Genomic DNA, 24,722 nt, shown 5'->3' on the forward strand with positions numbered 1-24,722 from the left:
ACAAAATCAAATAAAAGTCGCCACCATGGATTTGGGTGCCACACCTTGAAATGTGTTTTTTTACGTGAAAATTAATTAAATTAATCCAATGTATGGATGGATATTAGGGATGTCCGATAATGGCTTTTTTGCCGATATTCCGATATTGTCCAACTTTTAATTACCGATACCGATATAAACAGATACCGATATATACAGTCGTGGAATTAACACATTATTATGTCTAATTTGGACAACCAGGTATGGTGAAGATAAGGTCCTTTTTATAAACTAAAACAAAATAAAATAAGACAAATAAATTAAAAACATTTTCTTAAATAACAAAGAAAGTAAAACAATATAAAAACAGTTATATATAAACTAGTAATTAATGAAAATGAGTAAAATTATCTGTTAAAGGTTAGTACTATTAGTGGACCAGCAGCACGCACAATCATGTGTGCTTACGGACTGTATCCCTTGCAGACTGTATTGATATATATTGATATATAATGTAGGAACCAGAATATTGATAACAGAAAGAAACAACCCTTTTGTGTGAATGAGTGTAAATGGGGGAGGGAGGTTTTTTGAGTTGGTGCACTAATTGTAAGTGTATCTTGTGTTTTTTTTTATGTTGATTTAATAAAAATAAAAAAAACGATACAGATAATAAAACGATACCAATAATTTCCGATATTACATTTTAAAGCATTTATCGGCCGATAATATCGTCAGGCCGATATTATCGGACATCTCTAATGGATGTCCTTCCATTTTCTACCGCTTCTGAATGGATATACAGTATATGGTGTAATATATTTGGGAGGGTTCTAAACTTTTTACGGCTGTCACTGTAAGTAGAGGAGGCACGGACATCAGTGTGGATCAATGTTAGCTTTATTTTTCAACTCACATGTAAGCAAATACGCCACAGCATCAATTCCGGTCCTTCAACAATCGCTGTTTCATCGAAAATCTGAATATATATTCACATATTACACATAGCCTATTATTTACACACTATTTGATTCCCGAGTGCGGCCACCGCTGTTGCTCACTGCTCACCTCACCTCCCAGGGGGTGGAACAAGGGGATGGGTCAAATGCAGAGGGTAATTTCACCACACCTAGTGTGTGTGTGTGTGTGTGTGATTATCAGTGGTACTTTAACTTTTTACTTTTAACTATTGGCTAGTGATGTACCGAAAATTCGTCCGTCAAATAGACTTGGCTTATTCAATGCAAGCTAATACATTGTACTTATTATACCAAGGTGCCACGAGCTAAGATGTACGATGGAATATCTGTATTGTGTGATCAGTGTCAACAGGCTTGAGCTAATTTAATACATATGTTTTGGCTCTGCCCATCCCTGAACAGCTATTGGACAGAAATGTTAAACACTTTGTCTGCAGTCACTGGCGAAAGGATTGAACCAAATCCTCTGAGTGTGCTATTTGGGGTAGCACCTCAGTCATATACTTTTTAACAAATCCAAAAAGAATATTAGAATATTGTAGTATTCACTACTTTGTTGGCTAGAAGACTTCTGTTCTGTATTTTTTCAACCTGGAGAAGATTAGGATGACATTGAATGGTTGTTCTTAAAGATGTCCGATAATATCGGCCTGACCTTATCTTCACCATACCTGGTTGTCCAAATTCGGCATAATAATGTGTTAATTCCTCGACTGTATATATCGGTTGATATCGGTATCCGTTGCTATCGGTATCGGTAATTAAAGAGTTGGACAATGTCGGAATATCGGATATCGGCAAAAAGCCATTATCGGACATCCCTAGTTGTTCTGGAAAGTTTCAAGAACTGTGGGGTGCCTTTTTGAGATATGTAGGAAAGACTTATGTCAAAATTAACCCTGATTGAATCAGAATTGATTGATGAGCCTTTTGTGTGCTCGTGGGTTGCTATGTCTCTTTAAGGTCATTCAAGAATTACATTGTCTGTGGTTTTATGTAGACATCTGTGTGGTTTCTTACTTTTATTACTATTATTTATTTGTATTCCTTTATTTAACTTGTGGGGAGAAAAGCACACCATGTAGTGTTTGTTGGACAACTCCTGTCATTTAAATTTGTCTGAAAATCAATAAACAAAAGAAAACCAAATGTTGTGATGAAGTATCCACTTCCACTGGCGGGCTGCATCTTATCCCGCGCACACGAATGACGTACCTCGCCCAAAGATGACAAAAAAGTCATATACGGGTCACATTGCCATTTAGACTGAAGTCACACTTGAAAAGAGTCAATCGGATTTAGACTACCTCCTGATGTGGCCTGAATCTAATGAGAAAAATTCCGATTTGAAGCACTTTGGAACGTTAAGACTGGCAAAAAAATCTGATCTGTGTCACTTTAGGGCACACAAATCAGATTTGCTGTGTAAACGGGGCGTATGACGTAACTACTGTATGTACATACAAAACACATGCACGCGCATTAGCTTTGGGTGTTGTTAGCTAATAATAGCAATTTAGATAGTTAGCATTAGCTATCAATGGATGTATACCGTATTCTATCCTAACAACTACATGACTGCAAATTGTTTGTTGCTTCTCTAGGACTGCTTTTGTGTGTGTGTGCACGCGAACGTGATCAATAGTGAAAACATTTTGACATTTTTAATACATACCGTATTTTCCGGACTATAAGGCGCACTTAAAATCATTTTTTTCCCTCAAAACTAGACAGTGCGCCTTATAACCCGGTGCGCCTAACATACGGAATAAGTTTGGTTAAGCTTAACCACCTATTAGCTATTTTATTTGGTACATGGTGTAATGATAAGTGTGATCAGTAGATGGCAGTCAAACATAAGAGATACGTGTAGACTGACCTATGATGGGTGTCAAGTAAACAACACCAACATGTTAAATATTCCATTGGAAATATAGAACATTACACACGGCGATCAAAAATCTATCTAAATGTTTTAGTACGACTTTGGTAAGCTATAAAGCCGCACCGCTTGATGGATTGTCGGCGCATTAAACAAACAAGTATTATTATGGTGTGTGTATAAAGTTAGACATTATCTGCTGATCTGTATTTGGGATCTGCGTAAATCCTAAAAAAATTGCACGCGTCCGCACCGACACCGTAATCAATAAGGTTCTTCTCTTCTCTATCTTCTCGTTATGTGACACTCATTCTCCGCTGTTGCCATTTCTAATATAAAGTAGTGTAAAGTTCTTACTTAAATCTGTCTGTAAACACGCCATGAAAGCGCTAAAACATACCGGTGTAGTAAGTTTACGTTATTCACCCAAGGAACTTTAGTTATTAGAGTTCCGGTCGGACGGTTTTTCACGGGACACATTTCTAGTGTTGTTGTTTCCGGATGAGGAGATGCTGCTCCGTTATTGATTGAAGTAAAGTCTGAATGTCATTAAAACAGTTAGCTCCATCTTTTGACACTTCTTCCACTCCCGTCCTTGCACGCTACGCCGCCAAAGGTGAGCCACGTAAATAAGACCGCCCACAAAACAGTGCTTCCGGAAACGACTGTCAGAAAGCGGCTTGAAGATGATCTGTAAAACATAATCTATGCAACATTTTGACCAAAGAACCACCATTACATGTTATGTTGACCACAAGGAAGTGTTTTACATTTAGAAAAAAAAAATTATATAATATGACTCCTTTAATGCAGCCTTTAATCCGGTGCGCCTAATATATGAAAAAAGATAAAAAATAGACCATTCATCGGCGGTGCGCCCTGTGGTCCGGAAAATAAGGTATGTTCTGTTAAACCACTAACGGTAACATAAGCTTGCCAATGGTGTTTTTGTTATTGTTTTGCTTTAGAAAATGTAACTGTGAGGCTGTTGCAAACGGCCCCTTTTACAATAAACACCTGTGAGAACGTTTGCATAGACCTAGGTAAAGTTGGCCCCTTCATCATTTTAAATGTTAAAATAACATTGCCATTTATTTGTGCTGTAAAACATTCTGCTTGTGTCGTTATTCTAAAATACATTTTCTGACCAACGACATCACTCAGTCCCACACCTTATCAAAACCTCCCCAAACTTGTCCCATTCATTTGTGCTGGTTAATGCTGCAAACATTTTTTGCCTAACTATTATAGTTTTTTCTGGTATTAACGTTTTAGGAGTCATAACCAGCCTCCCCACCTTATCAAAATCTCCCCAAACTTGTCCCAAACGTTTGTGATACTATTTTTCATAGCACAAACTAATGGTAGTGTTATTTCAATAAACGCAATGATGAGGAGTGCCAACTTCACACAGGTTTTGCATAGAACACTGCGGGCATTGTAGCCCGTGCTACATACCCCCTCCTGCTGACATGTTCGTCATCTGCTTCAAGGTGAAAGCTGGGGGACGGGCTGGCCATAGACAGCAGGTCGGGGTCGGGTGACATCAGCGTGGATGGCGGCGAGCTGAGGGGGCCGTGGCGGGAGCGGCACATGCTGCTGCTGCGCTTTAGAGAGGGTCGCATCAACGTGGCTGTGAAGACAACATAGATGGTTCAAGGTCCCCTATCACGCAAAATTGACTTTTAATGAAGTTCCAACAGTAATATTTATCCATAGATTATGTGTACAGCTTTTCAATCTGGCCCGCCAGACATTCCCAAATAATTTTTTTAGATCTTTAAGATGTAAACTGTAGCTGCCGGGCAGCACGGTGGCGGAGGGGTTAGTGCATCTGCCTCACAATACGAAGGTCCTGAGTAGTCCTGAGTTCAATCCCGGGCTCGGGATCTTTCTGTGTGGAGTTTGCATGTTCTCCCCGTGACTGCGTGGGTTCCCTCCGGGTACTCCGGCTTCCTCCCACTTCCAAAGACATGCACCTGGGGATAGGTTGATTGGCAACACTAAATTGGCCCTAGTGTGTGAATGTGAGTGTGAATGTTGTCTGTCTGTCTGTGTTGGCCCTGCGATGAGGTGTCGACTTGTCCAGGGTGTACCCCGCCTTCCGCCCGATTGTAGCTGAGATAGGCTCCAGCGACCCCGAAGGGAATAAGCGGTAGAAAATGGATGGATGGACTGTAGCTGCCATTATGATATGCAGTGATGTTTTCAAATGACCGTAAGTCTTGAACTGGAATCTGCCCTTTTGCATGATATACTAGTTACTATGGTAATCTAAGTCACAGCAGCTCACATGAGGCACCAAGCAGTGTGGGTGGGGAGCGTTTCCACAGAGTGTTTCCAGAGCGGCGAGGCTGGTTGTCAGGGACAGTTGCGGAAGGAGATTTTTACAACAAATTTCTAAAGCTTAGTGATATATCAGATATATAAAATAATTTTTCATATTTTGCTGTTTATTGCATTTTTATTGTGTTTCGCTTGATTGTAAAATATGTCGATCGAGAGGGGGTGTGACGTTCATATGTTGTCAATATTCAGTGTTTTATCGTTCATAGTTAATAATGTAAATCACACATTCATTATTCTGATGTACATTCTGGGTGTCTCATTCAGTAAAAAAAAAGTAAAATTCCATGATTTTTTTTAAGGCGGTTTGTCATAACGTTTTTAGCATTCAATCAGACATTATTGTGAGGTTTTGTATTAGTGTTTCTAAAAATAGACATACCGGCCCAGGCCTGCTTTAGACAGCAACAGGCGTGGGAGCTGTAGGTTAGATCCTTTATTTTATCTTCAGTGAATATGCTAACCTAGAAGCATGTTGTTAAAATGTGACTGTGATGTAGAAACACACAAATGTTTGTGCCCTCCTTTCCCACTCCTCAATAATACGTTGGTTAATACATTGGACAAATGCAGCGGTACAGTGCATTTGTAAAAAGTAGATAAAGGGAACATAGTGCCTTTAGGAAACACTCTGTTGGAGGCAGGCATGGACAAACACAGCTCATTAGCATTAAAGCCAAAGGCACACAAGACAGCGTGTTTACAGCAGGGCTTATTAAAAGCAATTTTAAACTCTTGGTGACACGGTCACGGTTTTGGGTCCGGTGTACATTGTTGTTTTTTTAACACCCCAGAATACCATTTGTCCAAATAATTCATCATTACCCATTTTTTAAATCTATTTTGTCATGTTTAGTTACAAAGCTGTCAAAGTTTGGTGTTTGACTTCCAGTAGATCTCCTTCCTAACCTTGATACTTGGCAACAATTTCATTCATAATTGGGGTAAAGTTCTACACTGTTGACACTCTCAGGATGGATCGGAGGTGTTTATCTGTGAGACAACTCCTGTGCACTGATTTTAAAGATAATATCCAAATCATTGCACATCTAATAATATCACTATATTGATGAACAGAGGTGTTATTTGCCAGTCATCTTTTTTTCTGGCTAGGATAAAAAGGGCAATTACACATCCGGTGAATGTGTTTATGTGAACACACATACCTTTTACACCTCAGCTCTCATAGATAGACCTTTTAGTAACATCAGTGTGAAGGAAATGTGCACTTTTAAGAATGCTCGTTGTTTATTCCTTCTTTAGAGTTGTATTTTCCCACAGTTTGAGAGTCATTGAATGTGTGCTGCTAGGGAGGGGGAAACTTGGCCCCACTGTTGCATGCTTTAAGTGAGATGGTTGCAGATGTGGTTTTGGCATGGTTGTTTGTTTTGATAAGTGATTGTTGAAGGACCACCTCCCCTTTTAAAATTCAGGCAAAAGCTTCAATATTTTGTACACACACAAAAGAGACTCTGACAAATTTTACAATATGCTTTAAAAAAAAAATCTCACTGCATTGAAGCGTTTTTCTGTGACTAACTCACTTGTGAACTGTGGAATGATGGGGGGCGTGTCCTCATCCAGGTCGTCCACCCCACCGGCAATTGGGTACGGGGGGACGGAAACGCGCGGCATCACCACCCAGCTGTGGTCGGAGTAGAGACTGGCCGTAAGATTTGGCAGCCCCGAGTTGTTGACGACAGGGAAGCCACAGAGCCTCTCGATCTGCTGCCAGCGGTGCAGACGCTCCCTCAGGCACGCCGTCACCTCAGACAACGACTTCCTAAAGAGGGGGGGAAAATGACGAACAGTTTCTTAAACTGTTTGCCCACTGTCTACCATCTTCATGACAAAATCTGGGTCTTCGAGGCGTGGAAATCTTATTTGAGATGTTTGTTGTAATAACATCCATGTACCATCGTTATATTTTTTTTTTACAAACAATCATAACAAAACTGTCTTGAAAGACAACATACAATGTAAGAAGTCATAAAGCTTTGTTTGCATGAAGTTAGTCAAGATTTTGACCAAGAGCTTCCAAACAACACACATTTGGAATGCCTAATCCTATCATGACACAAACCTGTTTAAAATATTGTTATTGTAATATCATTGTCAAATTTGAAATGGAATTAGGGATGGACTCAAAGTTAAGACACCATTGTGTTCCAGTCCATACAGCAACTTTACATTCACTTTAGGGATAACTTATTTTAGGCCTTGTAGCACCCAAGAATCCCAGAATATCAAGGGGTTCAGCGTCTTGCGTTTAGACTCTAGCTTACTTGGCCTCAAGTATCTTGTGGTCCACCTCGTCCAGTGAAGAGCTATGTGCTACATGAAGAATCCCAAAGACGGAACTTCTCTTTTTCTTAATTTTCTCCGCCTGGAAATGCAAAAACGAAAAGCTTAGAGTAAGAGAGAGAGGGAAAGGAGAATATCCAGTGAACGCTGAATAGTGGTACCTCGTCCTTGGCGACACACAGCTGAAACTCTGCACTCTGCTTTTTGATGTTGTAATACTGAACCTCCACCTCATGCGTGAGCTGTAGCCACTTCTGCAGCGCTTCTGGCAGCGAGTGCTCTGATTGCATCTCCTTCTCGGCTCGCTTCAGGGCCTTTCGTACCTACAAGTACGGTTTAATTTAAAAGGTCCAGGTTCGTTATGTTCCATTCGAGTTGCAAGAGTGCGAGGCTTACCTGCACGAGCTCCTCCTCGGCGTATTTGAGCCGGCTCAGTTCACATTCAGCACCCTGTCGCAGTTCCCGGAGTCTGTGAGCTTCCTTTTTGGCACCGGTGATCTCATTCCTCATCTTCTGTTCCAGATTCTGCTTTTCCACAATCACGTTGCGATTTTCTTCCTGAGCCTTTTCCAAACTGAGAGAATGGAAAGCGGTTTTAAAAAATGGATGTTTCATTTTAGTTGGCATATCTCGGCCTACCGATCCTGCAGGTCAAGGAGGCTTTGCTCAGCGTGTTGCAAGCTGTCCAGGTCCTTTATCATTTGGGAGATGTGCACTTTGCTGGACTTGTTCTGCACATAGGCAAACCAGCAGCCCCCCACCCCGATCACTATGGAGACCATGAGGATTAAGTCTTTTATCCAGTTGTGATGAAGGCCTGCAAGACAGCAATGTACAAAAGGAAGAGTGAACAACCCACTGACAGGAAAATCACTGCAATGCAGGTGCGTACTTACGGAGCGGGGGGCCGAAAAGAACGGCATCGAGCGCCTTCAGGTTGAGTTTTTGTTTATGTCGCTGGTCTAATATTTTTAGCTGCATGGACATGAAGGATGGTTCATTTGCGGCAATTCTGCAACATGCATTGTAAAAATAATCAGTAAGTGAAACATGGATAAATAGATGGTAGCATATAAAAAGTATCCCTGTATCAGGGTACCATCACTATTACATATGGTGGCCATTAGCTGTGACGTCACCTCATGAGTCAGTCCAGTGAGACTGCCTTCTGTGAGTCTCACCATCGTGTTCTTTGCTAACGTCTTTGGTCCTCACATTTCAAATGTCTTGGTTTAAGACTGTGCTCTATTTAAAGACAAGTATGCCCAGGCTGTAACATGAACTCATGTGGCCTCAAAGTATTCTGTAAGGACTTTTAGAGTTCTTTCTCGCCTGTGTTGCCTTTTGATCAGCAGAGGGCAGCATTGTGTAGCATAAGGAGGACCGTCAAAAATCACAAGTTAACTTGTGTGATTAAACACAAAAGAATATCGCATAAATCATGTATTTACAGAGATTAATCGCACTTTTTATTTTGACTGTACATGCTTATTTACCTAACTGGATGGTTACCTGAAAGGTGGCACGGATTATTACACGATCAATGATCAGCTCAATGCATACGTCACTGGAAAGATGAGTGAGGAGACTCCAACTGATATACAGTACTTGCTGGTAAATTTCACTTCAAAATACACTCCGACAGAACTTTAGATACAACTGTATAAATGATAAATGATGTGCATTCAAGTAAAACATTTTAAAAAATTATGCCGGATGTCATTGTGACAATGAAATTGCATTGGAGTCTATATATTGGTTGATTAAGGGTGTTTAGCAAAATGATTGAAATTTGGAACACAACTTTGGGGGACTGACGTAAGTAAAATTCAGACAAGATTGATTAAACAACATGCCTACATATTTTAAATTTTTTTGTCCTGATTGTCTTCTTAAGTAGTGGTCCCCAACCTTTTTGTAACTACGGTTTTTTGTCATAAAAAAATACAATCATGTGTGCTTACGGACTGTATCCCTGCAGACTGTATTGATCTATTCTGATATATAATGTAGGAACCAGAAATATTAATAACAGAAAGAAACAACCCTTTTGTGCGAATGAGTGTAAATGGGGGAGGGAGGTTTTTTGGGTTGGTGCACTAATTGTAAGTGTATCTTGTGTTGTTTATGTTGATTTAATAAAAAAAATTTAAAAAAAATATTTTTATTTTTATTTTATTTTTTTTTACATTTCTTGTGCAGCCCGGTACCAATCGATCCGCGGCCCGGTGGTTGGGGACCACTGTTCTAAAGCATTATGACTACAACATATGGGGGCGCCACAAATGTAATTTACACATCGAGGTATTTTCACATGACTGTGATGTGCAGGAGTCTACCAACCGTGGCAACGTGTTGCCCGTAACGTGGAAGTCCCGGAAGTTCTTCTCGTACTGGGGAAGTTCTACCGATTCTTTCAGCCACTGCACCGTGTCCTCCATGGTCCAATTGTGGACTGTTGGACAGAAACATGTATGTATATACATATGCATATATATGTATAAATGTGTGTGTGTGTGTGTGTGTGTGTGTGTGTGTGTGTGTGTGTGTGTGTGTGTGTGTGTGTGTGTGTGTGTGTGTGTGTGTGTGTGTGTGTGTGTGTGAATATATATATATATATATATATATATATATATATATATATATATATACACACACACACACAGTAAATATTTGTGTGTGTATATGTGTGTATATATATTGTATGTACTGTATATAGTACAGGCCAAAAGTTTGGACACACCACATTTCAATGGGTTTCTTTATTTTCATGACTATTTACATTGTAGATTGTCACTGAAGGCATCAAAACTATGACACCTGTGAAGTAAAAACCCTTTTAGGTGACTGCCTCTTGAAGCTCATCGAGAGAATGCCAAGAGTGTGCAAAACTATTTTGAAGAAACTACAATATAAAACATGTTTTCAGGTATTTCACCTTTTTTTGTAATGAACATAACTCCACGTGTTCATTCATAGTTGTTATGCCTTAAGTATGTAAAATAGTCATGCAAATAAAGAAAACGCATTGAATGAAAAAGGTGTGCCCAAACTTTTTGTGTGTGTGTCTGTGTAAATGTATGTATGTATGTGTAAATATATACACACACACACACAGGCACACACAAAAGTCTGTCAGTTGTTGGGTTGCATACCTTCAGAGGTCTTCCAGCCCTTCCAAAGCTCCTCCACAGTTATGTGCTGGTCCTCACGATGCAGGTTGCTGTGCTTGTTGGTGTGATGCTGCTTCATGTCTTCTATTATAAACTGGAAAGCAGAGACATGAGTATAAATATAGCACCTGTCTCTTAGTGTTATACTTTATCATCAATATTATGTAAGTGTGTGCTGTCTGGCTGATCATACGCTCACACCAAACACACACGCAGTTCATTTCTCTCATCGTTCTTCCTTTTAGGGAAAAGAGAGCACTTCTACCTATGTATGTCCTAACTTTAGGGTTGTTCTCCTTTGGAAATCTCAGATCGTCATGCCCCTGTAGAGTCAAGTCAAAGCCACAGCTAAGAAATGCCCTTAATTGTTCTTCACAGCAAATCACAGTAAGTGGGGCAGTATCCACTTTAAATACACTGTAGATTTTACAAGGTACATTTTTTTATATTTTTTTCCAATGTATTCCTGCCCTTGAAAAATCTTATTATTGGTAGGTAACTACAGTTGTACCTCAATTTTAGTTTTGAGATAAGAGCTGTCTCTCGGCTAATTGCTATGCTTTAAGTTGTAAACAAAAATTAGAGTGACAAGCATCCATACCATTAGTTGGTGCAGCGAATGTCACAGTGAACCACGTAAAAATCCAACCAAAACATTTGGTCTTTTGTCCAAAAAGCATACATACAATATAACTGTAGCATAACGTTGTTTTTCCAAGCATGGGAAGGAGGAAAGTGAGCATAAAGGACAGTGCTGAGAAGAAGTGGATGCTATTTGTTGAATTAAAAAAAAGAAATGAGCGTGAGGCTAACTTGGCGAAGCGGTTTGAGAATATCACTACTAGTCTGCACCAAACTGAAGCAGGATGAGTCTAATGCCAGCCAAAAAATTTGAAATATCATAGTGTAGACGCAAAAACAGATGTCCATTTTTCATGTTTTGAATAAATCAATGTTTTTTGTGGAGCTTTTCATGAACCAGCCATCCTGCTGATGTGGGTTGCAACCAAAATGAAACTCCCAATTTGAAAAATGCACATTTATTATAAAAATATAATTAGGCTTTTTTTATTTTTTTTATTTTGCAGCAAAAACAGAACTCCAAATGTGTATTTTCAAAAACAGACCAATCCGATATGGTGCCTTCCTGGTCCTAAAGTGAGTGAAAACAGATCTTTTTTTTTTTTTTTTCAGATGTAATTAATCCAAAAAAAACACTATTTTGAGTGATCCCTGAACAGGGGGGTCCAAGGTTTGCATTGACCGCTGCATCACAAGACAACAGCAGAATAAACACACGATTCAGTTTGTCATTGGAAAGAGTAGTGGCTATACACGTATCATGTACATTATGTACATCGACAATAGGCAGGATTTTTTCCACCGCACTGTGTTGACCTTTCTTGCTCACGGACCGCTCAGATTGATCAGAACGGCGTCTCTTTTTGCGGCCAGTACTCATTGTTGATGCTTTAATTTACCGTATTCTTCGGACTATAAGTCACAGTTTTTTTCATAGTTTGGCCAGGCCCCAGTGCGACTTATGTTTTTTTCCTTTTTTATTATGCATTTTCGGCAGATGCGACTTATACTCCGGTGCGACTTATACTCCGAAAAATACGGTAGTTACAATCACGGCAAAACAGACATGAAGCGAGCACACGTGAGCGCTGTTGTTGGATGACGTCATCAAATTTTGATACACCGATTGGTCTGATGTATTTATTCGTCTGTGCCACCAAGAGAGCATGGTGCTTGGCAGTTTCTGAAGTAAAAATAAATATTCAACAGTGAAACGCGAAAGATAAGTTACTTTTGCGGAAAATGTGATATTACCTCCTGATAGGGATTGGTGTAAACTCAGTGGTGTGCCGTCAGTGCCAGCAAGGCCTTCTCTGCTGGCCAAACATAACCAGAAATCATGATCACAATTAAAGATAAAAGTAATTTTTAATTTACTTTCCCTAAATATCTAAGAGAATTCATATTCTCTTCATGTCATATTATGCTCCTTCCAGTGCTGTTGTTTTAGGTCAGTGTTTTTCAACCTTTTTTGAGCCAAGGCACAATTTTTGCGTTGAAAAAATGCGGAGGCACACCACCAGCAGAAATCATTAAAAAACTAAACTCAGTTGACAGTAAAAAGTCGTTGTCGCAATTGTTGGATATGACTTTAAATCATAACCAACCATGCATAAATATAGCTCTTGTCTCAAAGTAGGTGTACTGTCACACTTATTTGGACTTTTTTGCTGTTTTCCTGTGTGGAGTGTTTTACTTCTTGTCATGCGCTCCTATTTTGGTGGCTTTTTCTCTTATTTTTGGTATTTTCCTGTAGCAGTTTCATGTCTTCCTTTGAGCGATATTTCCCGCATCTACTTTGGTTTAGCAATCAAGAATATTTCAGTTGTTTTATCCTTCTTTGTGGGGGCATTGTTGATTGTCATGTCATGTACATTGTCTTTGCTCCACAGTCAGTCTTTGCTGTTGTCCAGCATCCTGTTTTTGTTTAATTTGTAGCCAGTTCAGTTTTAGTTTTGTTCTGCATAGCCTTCCCTAAGCTTCAATGCCTTTTCTTAGGGGCACTCACCTTTTTTTAATTTTTGGTTTAAGCATTAGATACCTTTTTACCTGCACACTGCCTCCCGCTGTTTCCCGACATCTACAAAGCAATTAGCTACCGGCTTCCACCTACTGATATGGAAGAGTATTACACGGTTACTCTGCCGAGCTCTAGACAGCACTGACACTCAACAACAACACATCATTTGCAGACTATAATTACTGGTTTGCAAAAAATATTTTTAACCCATACATGGTGAAATTAGATAATCTCCCACGGCACACCAGACTGTATCTCACGGCACACTAGTGTGCCGCGACACAGTGGTTGAAAAACACTGTTTTAGGTTACAGTTTGTGTCCAATCAGAATTCAGATAGCTTATGTTGCCATGCTGTACCAAATCTGCCCGAGGCCTTCAGAATCAACAATGCGGGCGTCCGTGCACTGTAAGTGACCGGGCACATACAGTTGATAGATAATTGCGATAGCCAATCAGATCACGAGTTGTTGTCAGTAAGGCCTTCTAGCTGGCTTCACGTTGAACGTGACATTTACGCCTCCTGTGATTGGATACTCACTGGCTTGAGCCACGGCAGTGCTATGCATTTCAGCAGAGCCACACCCGGGACCGTTAGCGGATGAATTTAATATAGCAAATTTTTTAACCCACAATCGCCTAAGCTCTGTTAATGTTGCTTTTGATTATGTAATGTCAGATGCAGTGAATCATGATTATAAATAAATAAAAGGTAATTAATTTAATCTACTTTCCATAAATATAAAAAAGTATTTATCATATTCTCTTCATTTCCTTGTTTTTACGTTAAAGCTAGCTTCTTGCCAGCGCCAGAGACCTTCTAAGTCAATATTAGCGCCGTAAACAAATGGAGGACATTCAGTTGATAGACTGTTGCGATAGCCAATCAGATCACAGGTTGTTGACAGTAGCCTATCGAGGTAACCTTGCGTTAAACGTGACTGTAATTGAATGCTTGTCATTCCCAAGTGAGTATTCAATCACAAGTGTTAATTTGCGAATGCAGGAAGCCATACCCGGCGAGCAGATAAATCACCGGTACTCACTTTTTTAACTCACAAAGGAGAGAAAATTGTTGATTCGGTGGAAGATATATATTTGCAAGGCCATTTTCAAGATGGATATTTAAAGAGAAACTACATGTTTCTTAAATAAACTGCCAATACATTTTAAGTGTTGAGAAAAGTATCCGACTTTAGCTAAAGACTTCTTCTATTTGTTTGATATTGTCATTACTGCCACAAGTGGTGAAAAGTGTATTACAACTAATTACCGCTGTGGCCAAAACAGACTGGAGCTGAGAAACAGATATTTTTGGTGGCTCTCTAGGGGACGCTTGCGATGGTTGGTTAGAAAACGTGTCTGTAGAAGTCCACTCTCTGTACTAAATGCTGGACGTTCTTATTACAATACTTAAAACTACTGTATTGTTAGTACTACATTCTATTGTATTGCTTTTTAAACCGTATTTCTTATCAAAAAGTTTTTGTTTTTTTTAAAGGTTACATGTTAAAACTGTTCTGTTTTGGGGGGTGAGGCACCAATTGAGTTGATTTGTTGATTTGAGATACAAGTCTTTTGTGCTAAGAGCACTATTACAGAACCAGCTCGTAAATTGACGTAGTACTGTACTTTTAAATCTTAATTTTCTCAATCACAGCTAATCAGGGCGACTAGCCGCCCCTAAGGTGCAGTGGTATTTATTTATCTAAGTGGCGCACAAATGTAAATTTCATTTATTTGATTGTCTCCTTATCTGCCCTACTTCCCAGCCATGCCGCCCAAAAAGGGCAGAAAACGCATTGATGGTGTATAAAAAAAACATCCATTCATCTATTTTCTTTACAGCTTATCCTTAATGAAAAACATGTACAACAATAAAAATAACTGCACTTTGCTGCATGATGTCAAAAAGCTGGATGATATCAAACTGCAAGTCTAGTTGAAAAATAGTCAAATGACACGGTGACGTCTGTAAAGAAGGGATCAGACGTGAGACTATAAATAAGCATCAAAAGGTTTGGCAGACAGACGGCAAGTTTGATCACGACTTGAAAAGCTTCAGGGTGGCAAAGTACGTCTTTGGAGAGGTTTTTATGGCATCTTAATAAGTAAAGTCAACTTGAAATGCTGCTAAAATTGTGTCCAAAGTCAGAGTTTTCCAGTATTGTCCTGTAAATGAACACGTTAATGACACCCGCCTTGGAATTTAGCGAGGGTATTTCCGATATGTCGCATACAAGTTGGAAATGTTCCAATATTTTGGACAAGCTGTTAGTTAAAAGCTGCGATGAGGTGGCGACTTGTCCAGGGTGTACCCCGCCTTCCGCCCGATTGTAGCTGAGATAGGCTCCAGCGCCCCCTGCGACCCCGAAGGGAATAAGCGGTAGAAAATGGATGGATGGATGGATGTTAGTTAAAAGATGTCCTGGCATGGGTTCATAAGTGTGTCTAATTAAGTGTCTGTGACTGAGAATGCCTTTAGTGTAGGTCGTGCGGGGAAACAAGTGTGATGTCCGGTTGGCAGCAGTTTTTGGGATGAGAAAAGTGCCAGAGGAATCTAATCTAAATGGGTGTAGGGTGTCAGCGGGAGGTGGTAGACCGGTAATCATAAACCACCACACCCAGACAGTTTTTTCTTTAAACACAGTAATAATGGAGTTTGTGTATAAAGAAGGAAGTCATCTACATTGCTTTTTGTCTGGCCCAGGTCGGATGGCACGCGTCCTTCAAGCTTGGCAGGACTTTGCATTCCCGTTCCAAAGGAGTTGCCACCTTAAGGGTGGTGTGTGTTTAACTGTCGATGCACCAGTGAGTCAACAGTGTTTCCAACCAACAAGCTTTTTTTGTACACAGAATAAAAGCAAATAACTTTAAATATTGCCAGTAATTGTAAAAAGTCTTAAGGTCCCGCAATATTCCTGCAATATATCTGTTGTATTAGCAGGACAAAAACTCCCGCAGAGGACTGGAAGAATGCAACATAGTTCCTTAAAAACCTAAAGAACCCATGCTATAGTATATATATTTTTTCAATTGAATGTTGTCAGAGGTCCCACAATTGAATTATTGATTTTATGTATACGGGTCCAACATTTTACCTGATAGAGTTTAAAAGTGTTTAATTATCAGCATTTTAGTAAACCCTCCTGGGAACACACCATTTGTGTGTCTGTAGCTTTAATACTAATGAATTGTGTTTGAGTGTGTGTCTCCCTTGAAGCGGAGTGTGTTTATAGGAATTTTCGACAAGTGCATTGGTGAGGTCACACACTGATGTTGGTCGAGAAGGCCTGGCTCTCAGTCTCCGTTCTAATTCATCCCAAAAGTGTTCTATCGGGTTCAGGTCAGGACTCTGTGCAGGCTAGTCAAGTTCATCCACACCAGACTCTGTCATCCATGTCTTTATGGACCTTGCACTGGAGCACAGTCATGTTGGAAGAGGAAGGGGCCCGCTCCAAACTGTTCCCACTAGGTTGGGAGCATGGAATTGTCCAAAATGTTTTGGTATCCTGGAGCATTCAAAGTTCCTTTCACTGGAACTAAGGGGCCAAGCCCAACTCCTGGAAAAACAATCCCACACCATAATTCCTCCTCCACCAAATTTCACACTCGGCACAATGCAGTCTAAAATGTACCTTTCTCCGTGAAGCGCATTCAGTTAGAATACAAATACATAGGAAACAAAATGTATTTATTTAACAATGGAATAAATATATTTCTAAACCGTCTGGGGGAATTAAAGTTTAATGATTTTCCCCAGACGGGATATAAAATAAAATAAAAACATTACATGTTTGGTATTTTTGCTTGGAGCTTAAGTTTATTGAGAGATTTGAGCAAAGAAAGTAAAAAACAGTATTAATTTAAAATGATTTTATGCCCTTTGAAAAATGAAGGAATTGTATGTCTTGCTTTGCTTTGGGATATTGCAGAATAACTGCCAGTATATCCTACACCTGTGAAAAAAGTGGACATTGAAATTCTAAAATTTACCATGAAAAGAAAAAAAAACTCTTAATCAAAAAATTACGGCCAAAAATTACAGAACAAAAGTACTGAAAGGACAAAAATGCCAGCCTGTGGGTTAAAACAAATTGTTTAAAGGCCTACTGAAACCCACTACTACCGACCACGCAGTCTGATAGTTTGTATATCAATGATGAAATCTTAACATTGCAACACATGCCAATACGGCATGTGTTGCAATGTTAGCTTGCAACACTGCTTATTGCACTTTAGTAAGTTAGCTTACTAAAGTGCAATTTTAAATTTCGCGCGAAATATCCTGCTGAAAACGTCTCGGTATGATGACGTCTGCGCGTGACGTCACGGATTGTAGAGGACATTTTGGGACAGCATGGTGGCCAGCTATTAAGTCGTCTGTTTTCATCGCAAAATTCCACAGTATTCTGGACATCTGTGTTGGTGAATTTTTTGCAATTTGTTCAATGAACAATGGAGACAGCAAAGAAGAAAGCTGTAGGTGGGAAGCGGTGTATTGCGGCCGGCATGCAGCAACACAAACACAGCCGGTGTTTCATTGTTTACATTCCCGAAAGATGACAGTCAAGCTTTACCATTGGCCTGTGGAGAACTGGGACAACAGAGACTCTTACCAGGAGGACTTTGAGTTGGATACACAGACGCGGTACCGTGAGTACGCTTCCAAACATTTGATCGCTTGCCCGTACGTATGTAACTTTGGGGACTTTGGGGAAAAATATGTGCTGTATGAACTTTGGGGAGGTGAACGGTACTTTGGGCTGTGGGATTGAGTGTGTTGTGCAGGTGTTTGAGTTGTATTGGCGGGTTATATGGACGGGAGGGGGGAGGTGTTTGTTATGCGGGATTCATTTGTGGCATATTAAATATAAGCCTGGTTGTGTTGTGGCTAATAGAGTATATATATGTCTTGTGTTTATTTACTGTTTTAGTCATTCGCAGCTGAATATCAGGTCCCACCCGCCTCTCACAGCATCTTCCCTATCTGAATCGCTCCCACTGCCCTCTAGTCCTTCACTCTCACTTTCCTCATCCACAAATCTTTCATTCTCGCTCAAATTAATGGGGAAATTGTCGCTTTCTCGGTCCGAATCGCTCTCGCTGCTGGAGGCCATGATTGTAAACAATGTGCGGATGTGAGGAGCTCCACAACCTGTGACGTCACGCGCATATCGTCTGCTACTTCCGGTACAGGCAACGCTTTTTTATCAGCGACCAAAAGTTGCGAACTTTATCGTCGATGTTCTCTACTAAATCCTTTCAGCAAAAATATGGCAATATCGCGAAATGATCAAGTATGACACATAGAATGGTCCTGCTATCCCTGTTTAAATAAGAAAATCGCATTTCAGTAGGCCTTTAATTTTAACTTAACAGAATAAAATTAGATATATTTCTAAACAGACTTCTGTCCTACTTAACGTAAAGCAGAATACATTTAGGGCCTGATTTACTAAGATCAAAATACCACGAGCTAAATAGCGTGAGATATCTATAATCAATCAATCAATCAATCAATCTTTATTTATATAGCCCTAAATCACAAGTGTCTCAAAGGGCTGCACAAGCCACAACGACATCCTCGGTACAAAGCCCACATACGGGCAAGGAAAAACTCACCCCAGTGGGACGTCGATGTGAATGACTATGAGAAACCTTGGAGAGGACCGCATATGTGGGTAACCCCCCCCCCTCTAGGGGAGGGGGTTACCCTCATAAAATAGTGCGTACTATTAGTGGGCGTCTTGCGTGTGATTTCGCCACGGAGACAATCGATCATTTACCTCACATTCATACTTTTCGCCTTTTGCTATGTTTTCAGACATGCAGCACACACGTACCATTTTTTGGGGCATTTTAGAATTGATTGATTGATTGAAACTTTTATTAGTAGATTGTACAGTACATATTCCGTACAATTGACAACTAAGAAAATGCATATAAAAAAATATGAAAAATTCACATTGGAGATATGTTGATGTATGTTCTGTATGAAAAACCGAACATTATTGAAAAAACATCAGCAGACACCAAAACGCATCAACTGAATGTGTTTTAATCAGCCCCTTGAGTCATCAAGTAGCTATAAAATTGTGAAATTATATTGGTGATTTGATGATATTCATCCATCCATCCATTTTCTACCGCTTGTCCTTCTCGGTGTCAGACAGACAGCCATTCACACTCTCATTCACACACAAGGGCCAAATTATTGATAACAATCAGCCTAGAACCCCGGCCAAGTCATACCAAAGACTATAAAAATGGGACCCATTACCTCCCTGCTTGGCACTCCGCATCAAGGGTTGTAATTGGGGGTTATATCACCAAAAATGATTCCCGAGCGCGGCCACGGCTGCTGCTCACTGCTCTCCTCACCTTCCAGGGGGTGAACAAGGGGATGAGTCAAATGCAGAGAGTAATTTCACCACACCTAGTGTGTGTGAGTGACCAACAGTGGTACTTTAACTTTAACTATCCCCAAGTGCATGTCTTTGGAGGTGGGAGGAAGCTGGGTCTATTATTTTTCATTTTTAATGGTCAACTTATCCTGTGAAGCATACGTAGGATGAAGCTGCTGTGCAATCGCTTCCTTTCTAACTTTAACTTTAACTATCCCCAAGTGCATGTCTTTGGAGGTGGGAGGAAGCTGGGTCTATTATTTTTAATTTTTAACGGTCAACTTATCCTGTGAAGCATACGTAGGATGAAGCTGCTGTGCAATCGCTTCCTTTCTCACATGCTAAATAAAGCCGCAACATAGTGATCACAGTCGAGTTGTATTATTGATAAATCAAATGGTGTGTGCAGGATAATTATATGTGCATCTTTTCCTCCCAGTACTGTGGGCGTTCTGATGATTAACAGAGTATATTTTGCATATTCATGAAGACATACACCAGACTTGGGCAAATTGAGGTCCGGGGGCTTTTCAATCTGGCCCGTCGGACATTCCCAAATCATTTTGTTAGATCTTTAAGATGGAAACTTTAGCTGCCATTATGATGTGCAGTGATGTTTTCAAATGACCGTAAGTCTTGAACTATACAAAGTATTTGTATTATATACTAGTGACTAGGGCTGTGTGTCAATTTTTAGGTTTGTCCCACGATTCGATTCAATATCGATTCTTGGGGTCACGATTCGATTCAAAATCGATTTTTTTTTTTGTTTTTTTGTTTTTTGTTTTTTTCAATTCAACGCGATTCTCGATTCCAAAATGATTTTTTCCCGATTCAAAAGGATTCTCTATTCATTCAATACATAGGATTTCAGCAGGCTCTACCCCAGTCTGCTGACATGCAAGCAGAGTAGTAGATTTTTGTAAAAAGCTTTTATAATTGCAAAGGAAAATGTTTTATCAACTGATTGCAATAATGTAAATTTGTTTTAACTATTAAATGAACCAAAAATATGACTTATTTTATCTTTGTGAAAATATTAGACACAGTTTGTTGTCAAGCTTATGAGATGCGATGCAAGTGTAAGCTACTGTGACACTATTGTTCTTTTTTTATTTTTATAAATGTCTTATGATAATGTCAATGAGGGATTTTTAATTGTAACTAATATTGATACTGTTGTTAATATTCATTTTTGTTTCACTACTTTTGGTTTGTTCTGTGTCATGTTTGTGTCTCCTCTCAATTGCTCTGTTTATTGCAGTTCTGAGTGTTGCTGGGTCGGGTTTGGTTTTGGAATTGGATTGCATTGTTATGGTATTGCTGTGTATTGTTTTGTTGGATTGATTAATTAAAAAAATTAAAAAAATTAAAAATGTATTTAAAAGAAATTATATTTTTTTTAAATGAGAATCGATTCTGAATCGCACAACGTGGGAATCACGATTCGAATTTGAATCGATTTTTTTCCCACACCCCTACTAGTGACTATGGTAATCTACGTCACAGCAGCTCAGACGAGGCACCAAGCAGTGTGGTTGGGGAGCATTTCCACAGAGTGTTTCCAGAGCGGCCAGCCTGAAATGCAGGTTTCAGGAACAGACGTGGAAGGAGATAGGTGATATATCAGACCAGTGGTTCTTAACCTTGTTGGAGGTACCGAACCCCACCAGTTTCATATGCGCATTCACCGAACCCTCCTTTTTTTTCCAAATTCAAAACAAAGTTATTATATGTTTTTGGTAACACTTTAGTATGGGGAACATATTCTAAGTAACAAAGACTTAATTTAGAGTTATTTGGTTAGGGTTAGGGTTAGGGCCAGGGTTAGAGGGTTAGGGTTATAATAAGGTCATGCCGAATAAGGCATTAATAAGTACTTAATAATGACTAGTTAAGAGCCAATACGTTACTAATTTGCATGTTAATAAGCAACTAATTAATGGTGAATATGTTCCCTATACTAAAGTGTTACCATGTTTTTTTACTGGTGCACAAAATGAACCGTGCATGAACATCACCTTGTTAAAACAACAAAACCAACACAGTGCATAAAATCACAACAAAATACACACCTGCAAATCAGTCTGACTTCTGCTGAAAAGTTTTTATTTACACGATGAGTCGGGTGTGTTTTGACCTCCGCCGAACCCCTGAGCCCGACTCACCAAACCCTGAGGGTTCGATCGAACCCAGGTTAAGAACCACTGTATCAGACTGTAGGTGGGTTTTTTTTTAACCCTTCGCGGTCATATTTCGCTGTTTGTTGCATTTTTGTTGCATTTCGCTTGATTGTAAAATATGTCGATATTTGGTCATAACTCAGTGTTTTATCGTTCATAGAAAAATTTTAAATTCCTTTCCGTTTTTAAGGCGGTCTGTCAAAACGTTTTTAGCATTCAATAAATAAGACATTATTGTGAGGTTTTGTATCGGTGTTCCTAAAAATAGACATACCGGCTCCCAGACACATTTTTTTCTGTAAATTTGGCCCCTGAGTCAAAAAAATTGCCCGGGCCTGACATACACGCTGAATGGATTGCGCTCCTTATCCTGCTCACTAAAGAGACACAATCCTCTGTGCACATGTTTAGTAGGTCAGCTTTGCGTGTGCTATCAAGTTTGCACGTGTTTTAGGACACACAAACATTTAGTAGATCAGGCCCTTAGTTTAGTGTTATTACACACCAGTTGCATCTTAGTTGTAGCTTTCATTACCAAATTTGAAGGTGTTGAAATCGCCATATAAAATGGCATCTCTTTGGCAAATCTAATGTAAATTAGCATAAATCCATCCATTCATTTTCAACCGCTTGACCCTCTTGGAGTCGCGGGGGTGCTGGAGCCTATCCCAGCAGCATTCGGCCAAAAGGCGGGGTATACCCCGGACAAGTCGCCACCTCATCGCAGATAGACAACATTCACACTCACATCCAATCAACCTATCCATCAAGTAGCATGTTTTGAAAAGTGGAGCCTTATAGTACTTTTGAGCGCCTTCTTTTGACTTTGTTGGCATGGTACATTGTAGCATTACCTAAAGGCAGTCAGATATGGCGTCACATTAGTGCCAAAAATCCGAGCGCATAAAAACTGTTATCGCGCGCTGATTCTCCACTTCGTGCGCACGCGACACCATTTTGCGCGCGCGTGGTGCGTTTTTGCGCGCGCGCGACGCCTTTCTGTGCGCTCTCTGTGTACTCCTGGCATCTCCTCGCGCTGTCATGTTTCTTTTTGGCACTTTGGGGGCGGGTATGCTTAGACGGCCCCTCCTTTCTGATTGGTCAGGCGAAAAATGCTGAAAAATGCTCAGAGCCAATCAGAAGTATAGCAGGGCGGGTCATCGTCAATATGTATCAAGATTTACGGAGGAAGAAGTGGATAAAAAAATGTCGCACGCTGATAAAGGTTATTTCATACCACATAAACACAATACAGGGTAATACAAAATGTGACCCAAATAAATAATAAGACAACAAACACCATAATCACATCTTTCAGCCAGAACTGGTCCACCAGCAATAACATCCAACCATAACATTATTTTATATTTTCACTTCTTCTTGAACATTTGTTTTCTAATTTATGGAATTTCTTTTGATTCAGCCATAAAATTAATTAAATAATCTTTGAATTTTGTTTTTAAAATGTTAAAAATAGCTTTTAATAATGTATTCTGAAACAGTTTAAAATAATCAGAGAACTGACTAACACAGACCCTACACAACTATGTTGCACAATTAAGTCTTTTTTTTTTAAAGCGAAAGAGGTAATTTCAACAGGTACAGCATCCTATGTCATATCTACATGTAATAAGATTTGTAACAAGGCAAACCGTTCGTAAATTTGTCGAAAATCGAGCAAGTTATGGTAATTTAATTAGTACATGTACCATTGACATCAATGTAATGATTGAGGCTAGCTGTCTGAGGTAAGATGGCTACAACGTTGCTACACTGGAGAATGATTGGTCATATGAAAAATGCTCACAGCCAATCAGAAAGGAAGGGCCGTCTAAGCATACCCGCCCCCAAAGTGCCAAAAAGAAACATGACAGCGCGAGGAGAGATGCCAGGAGTACACAGAGAGCGCGCAGAAAGGCGTCGCGCGCGCGCAGAAAGGCACCACGCGCGCGCAAAATGGTGTCGCGCACGAAGTGGAGAATCAGCGCGCGACAACAGTTTTTATGCGCTCGGATTTTTGGCACTAATGTGACGCCATAGTCAGACTGTGTCCGCTTAATGAACAGTTGGCTACTTATTTCCCGGCCAAGTGCTTGGGTCGGTGCCGAGGCTGCAACCGGACTTGACGTCACGTGCAACAAAGTTATCGAAATGTGGCACTGTTCGATTTTACGTTTAACGGTACCCGGCCTTTGGTCAGTGCTTATAAAAGTACCGATTTTGGTACCCATCCCTAATAACAAGGATAACAAGGAGTGGGACTGAAAGACACAATATTAACATAGCTAAGTGAGTTTAGCAGCGCTAAAATTTTAACAGCAACGCCACACTCGGTTAGTCTATTAGGTTAAGAAAAACTAAATGACTAAAATTTACCGCTCACAATCTAGCTGACCGAAGGGTAGTTACTACGTCGTTTAGAACATGTAGCAAAGCTTGCTTTTTATTAAGTTGTGGTGAGCTTATAAATCAAATCAAATCAACTTTATTTATAAAGCACATTTAAAATTGACCACAGGGGTGGCCAAAGTGCTGTACAATGGGCAGGTTAAAAGATAATACGAGTACCGAGCAAACACAACACAAACAGAAAACGATAAAAAATAAATAAATAAAATAGAATAAATAAAAACATAAAAATAGGTTCACAGCAGGTGTATTATGGGGCGCCATTGCAGGATGGATATCACTCAGTGTTAAAAGCCATGGAATAAAAGTATGTTTTTAAGAGATATTTAAAAACAGGAAGAAAGAAGGCTTGTCTAACACTCAGAGGTAGGTCGTTCCAGAGCTTGGGAGCAGCAACAGCGAAAGCTCTGTCACCTCTAAGCTTCAGCCTTGTGTCAGGGACCGTCAGTAGCAGCTG

General features: G+C 39.9%; 1 protein-coding gene across 2 annotated transcripts in view; it reads right to left on the reverse strand.

Moving 5' to 3' along the window:
* stim2b (stromal interaction molecule 2b) overlaps window positions 1-24,722 on the reverse strand; it is a 65,997-nt gene that overhangs the window by 5,682 nt on the left and 35,593 nt on the right. For both annotated transcript variants that reach the window (XM_061960964.2, XM_061960963.2), the window contains 9 exons: window positions 10,647-10,758; window positions 9,835-9,946; window positions 8,388-8,503; window positions 8,131-8,308; window positions 7,888-8,065; window positions 7,653-7,814; window positions 7,473-7,573; window positions 6,732-6,970; window positions 4,300-4,474 (listed from right to left, as the gene is read on the reverse strand). In XM_061960964.2, coding sequence (XP_061816948.1) covers window positions 4,300-4,474; window positions 6,732-6,970; window positions 7,473-7,573; window positions 7,653-7,814; window positions 7,888-8,065; window positions 8,131-8,308; window positions 8,388-8,503; window positions 9,835-9,946; window positions 10,647-10,758 — 1,373 coding nt within the window. The remainder of the gene's footprint in view (window positions 1-4,299; window positions 4,475-6,731; window positions 6,971-7,472; window positions 7,574-7,652; window positions 7,815-7,887; window positions 8,066-8,130; window positions 8,309-8,387; window positions 8,504-9,834; window positions 9,947-10,646; window positions 10,759-24,722) is intronic.

The sequence above is a fragment of the Nerophis lumbriciformis genome, linkage group LG05, assembly GCF_033978685.3.
Source record: "Nerophis lumbriciformis linkage group LG05, RoL_Nlum_v2.1, whole genome shotgun sequence".
Taxonomy (NCBI): Eukaryota; Metazoa; Chordata; class Actinopteri; order Syngnathiformes; family Syngnathidae; genus Nerophis; species Nerophis lumbriciformis.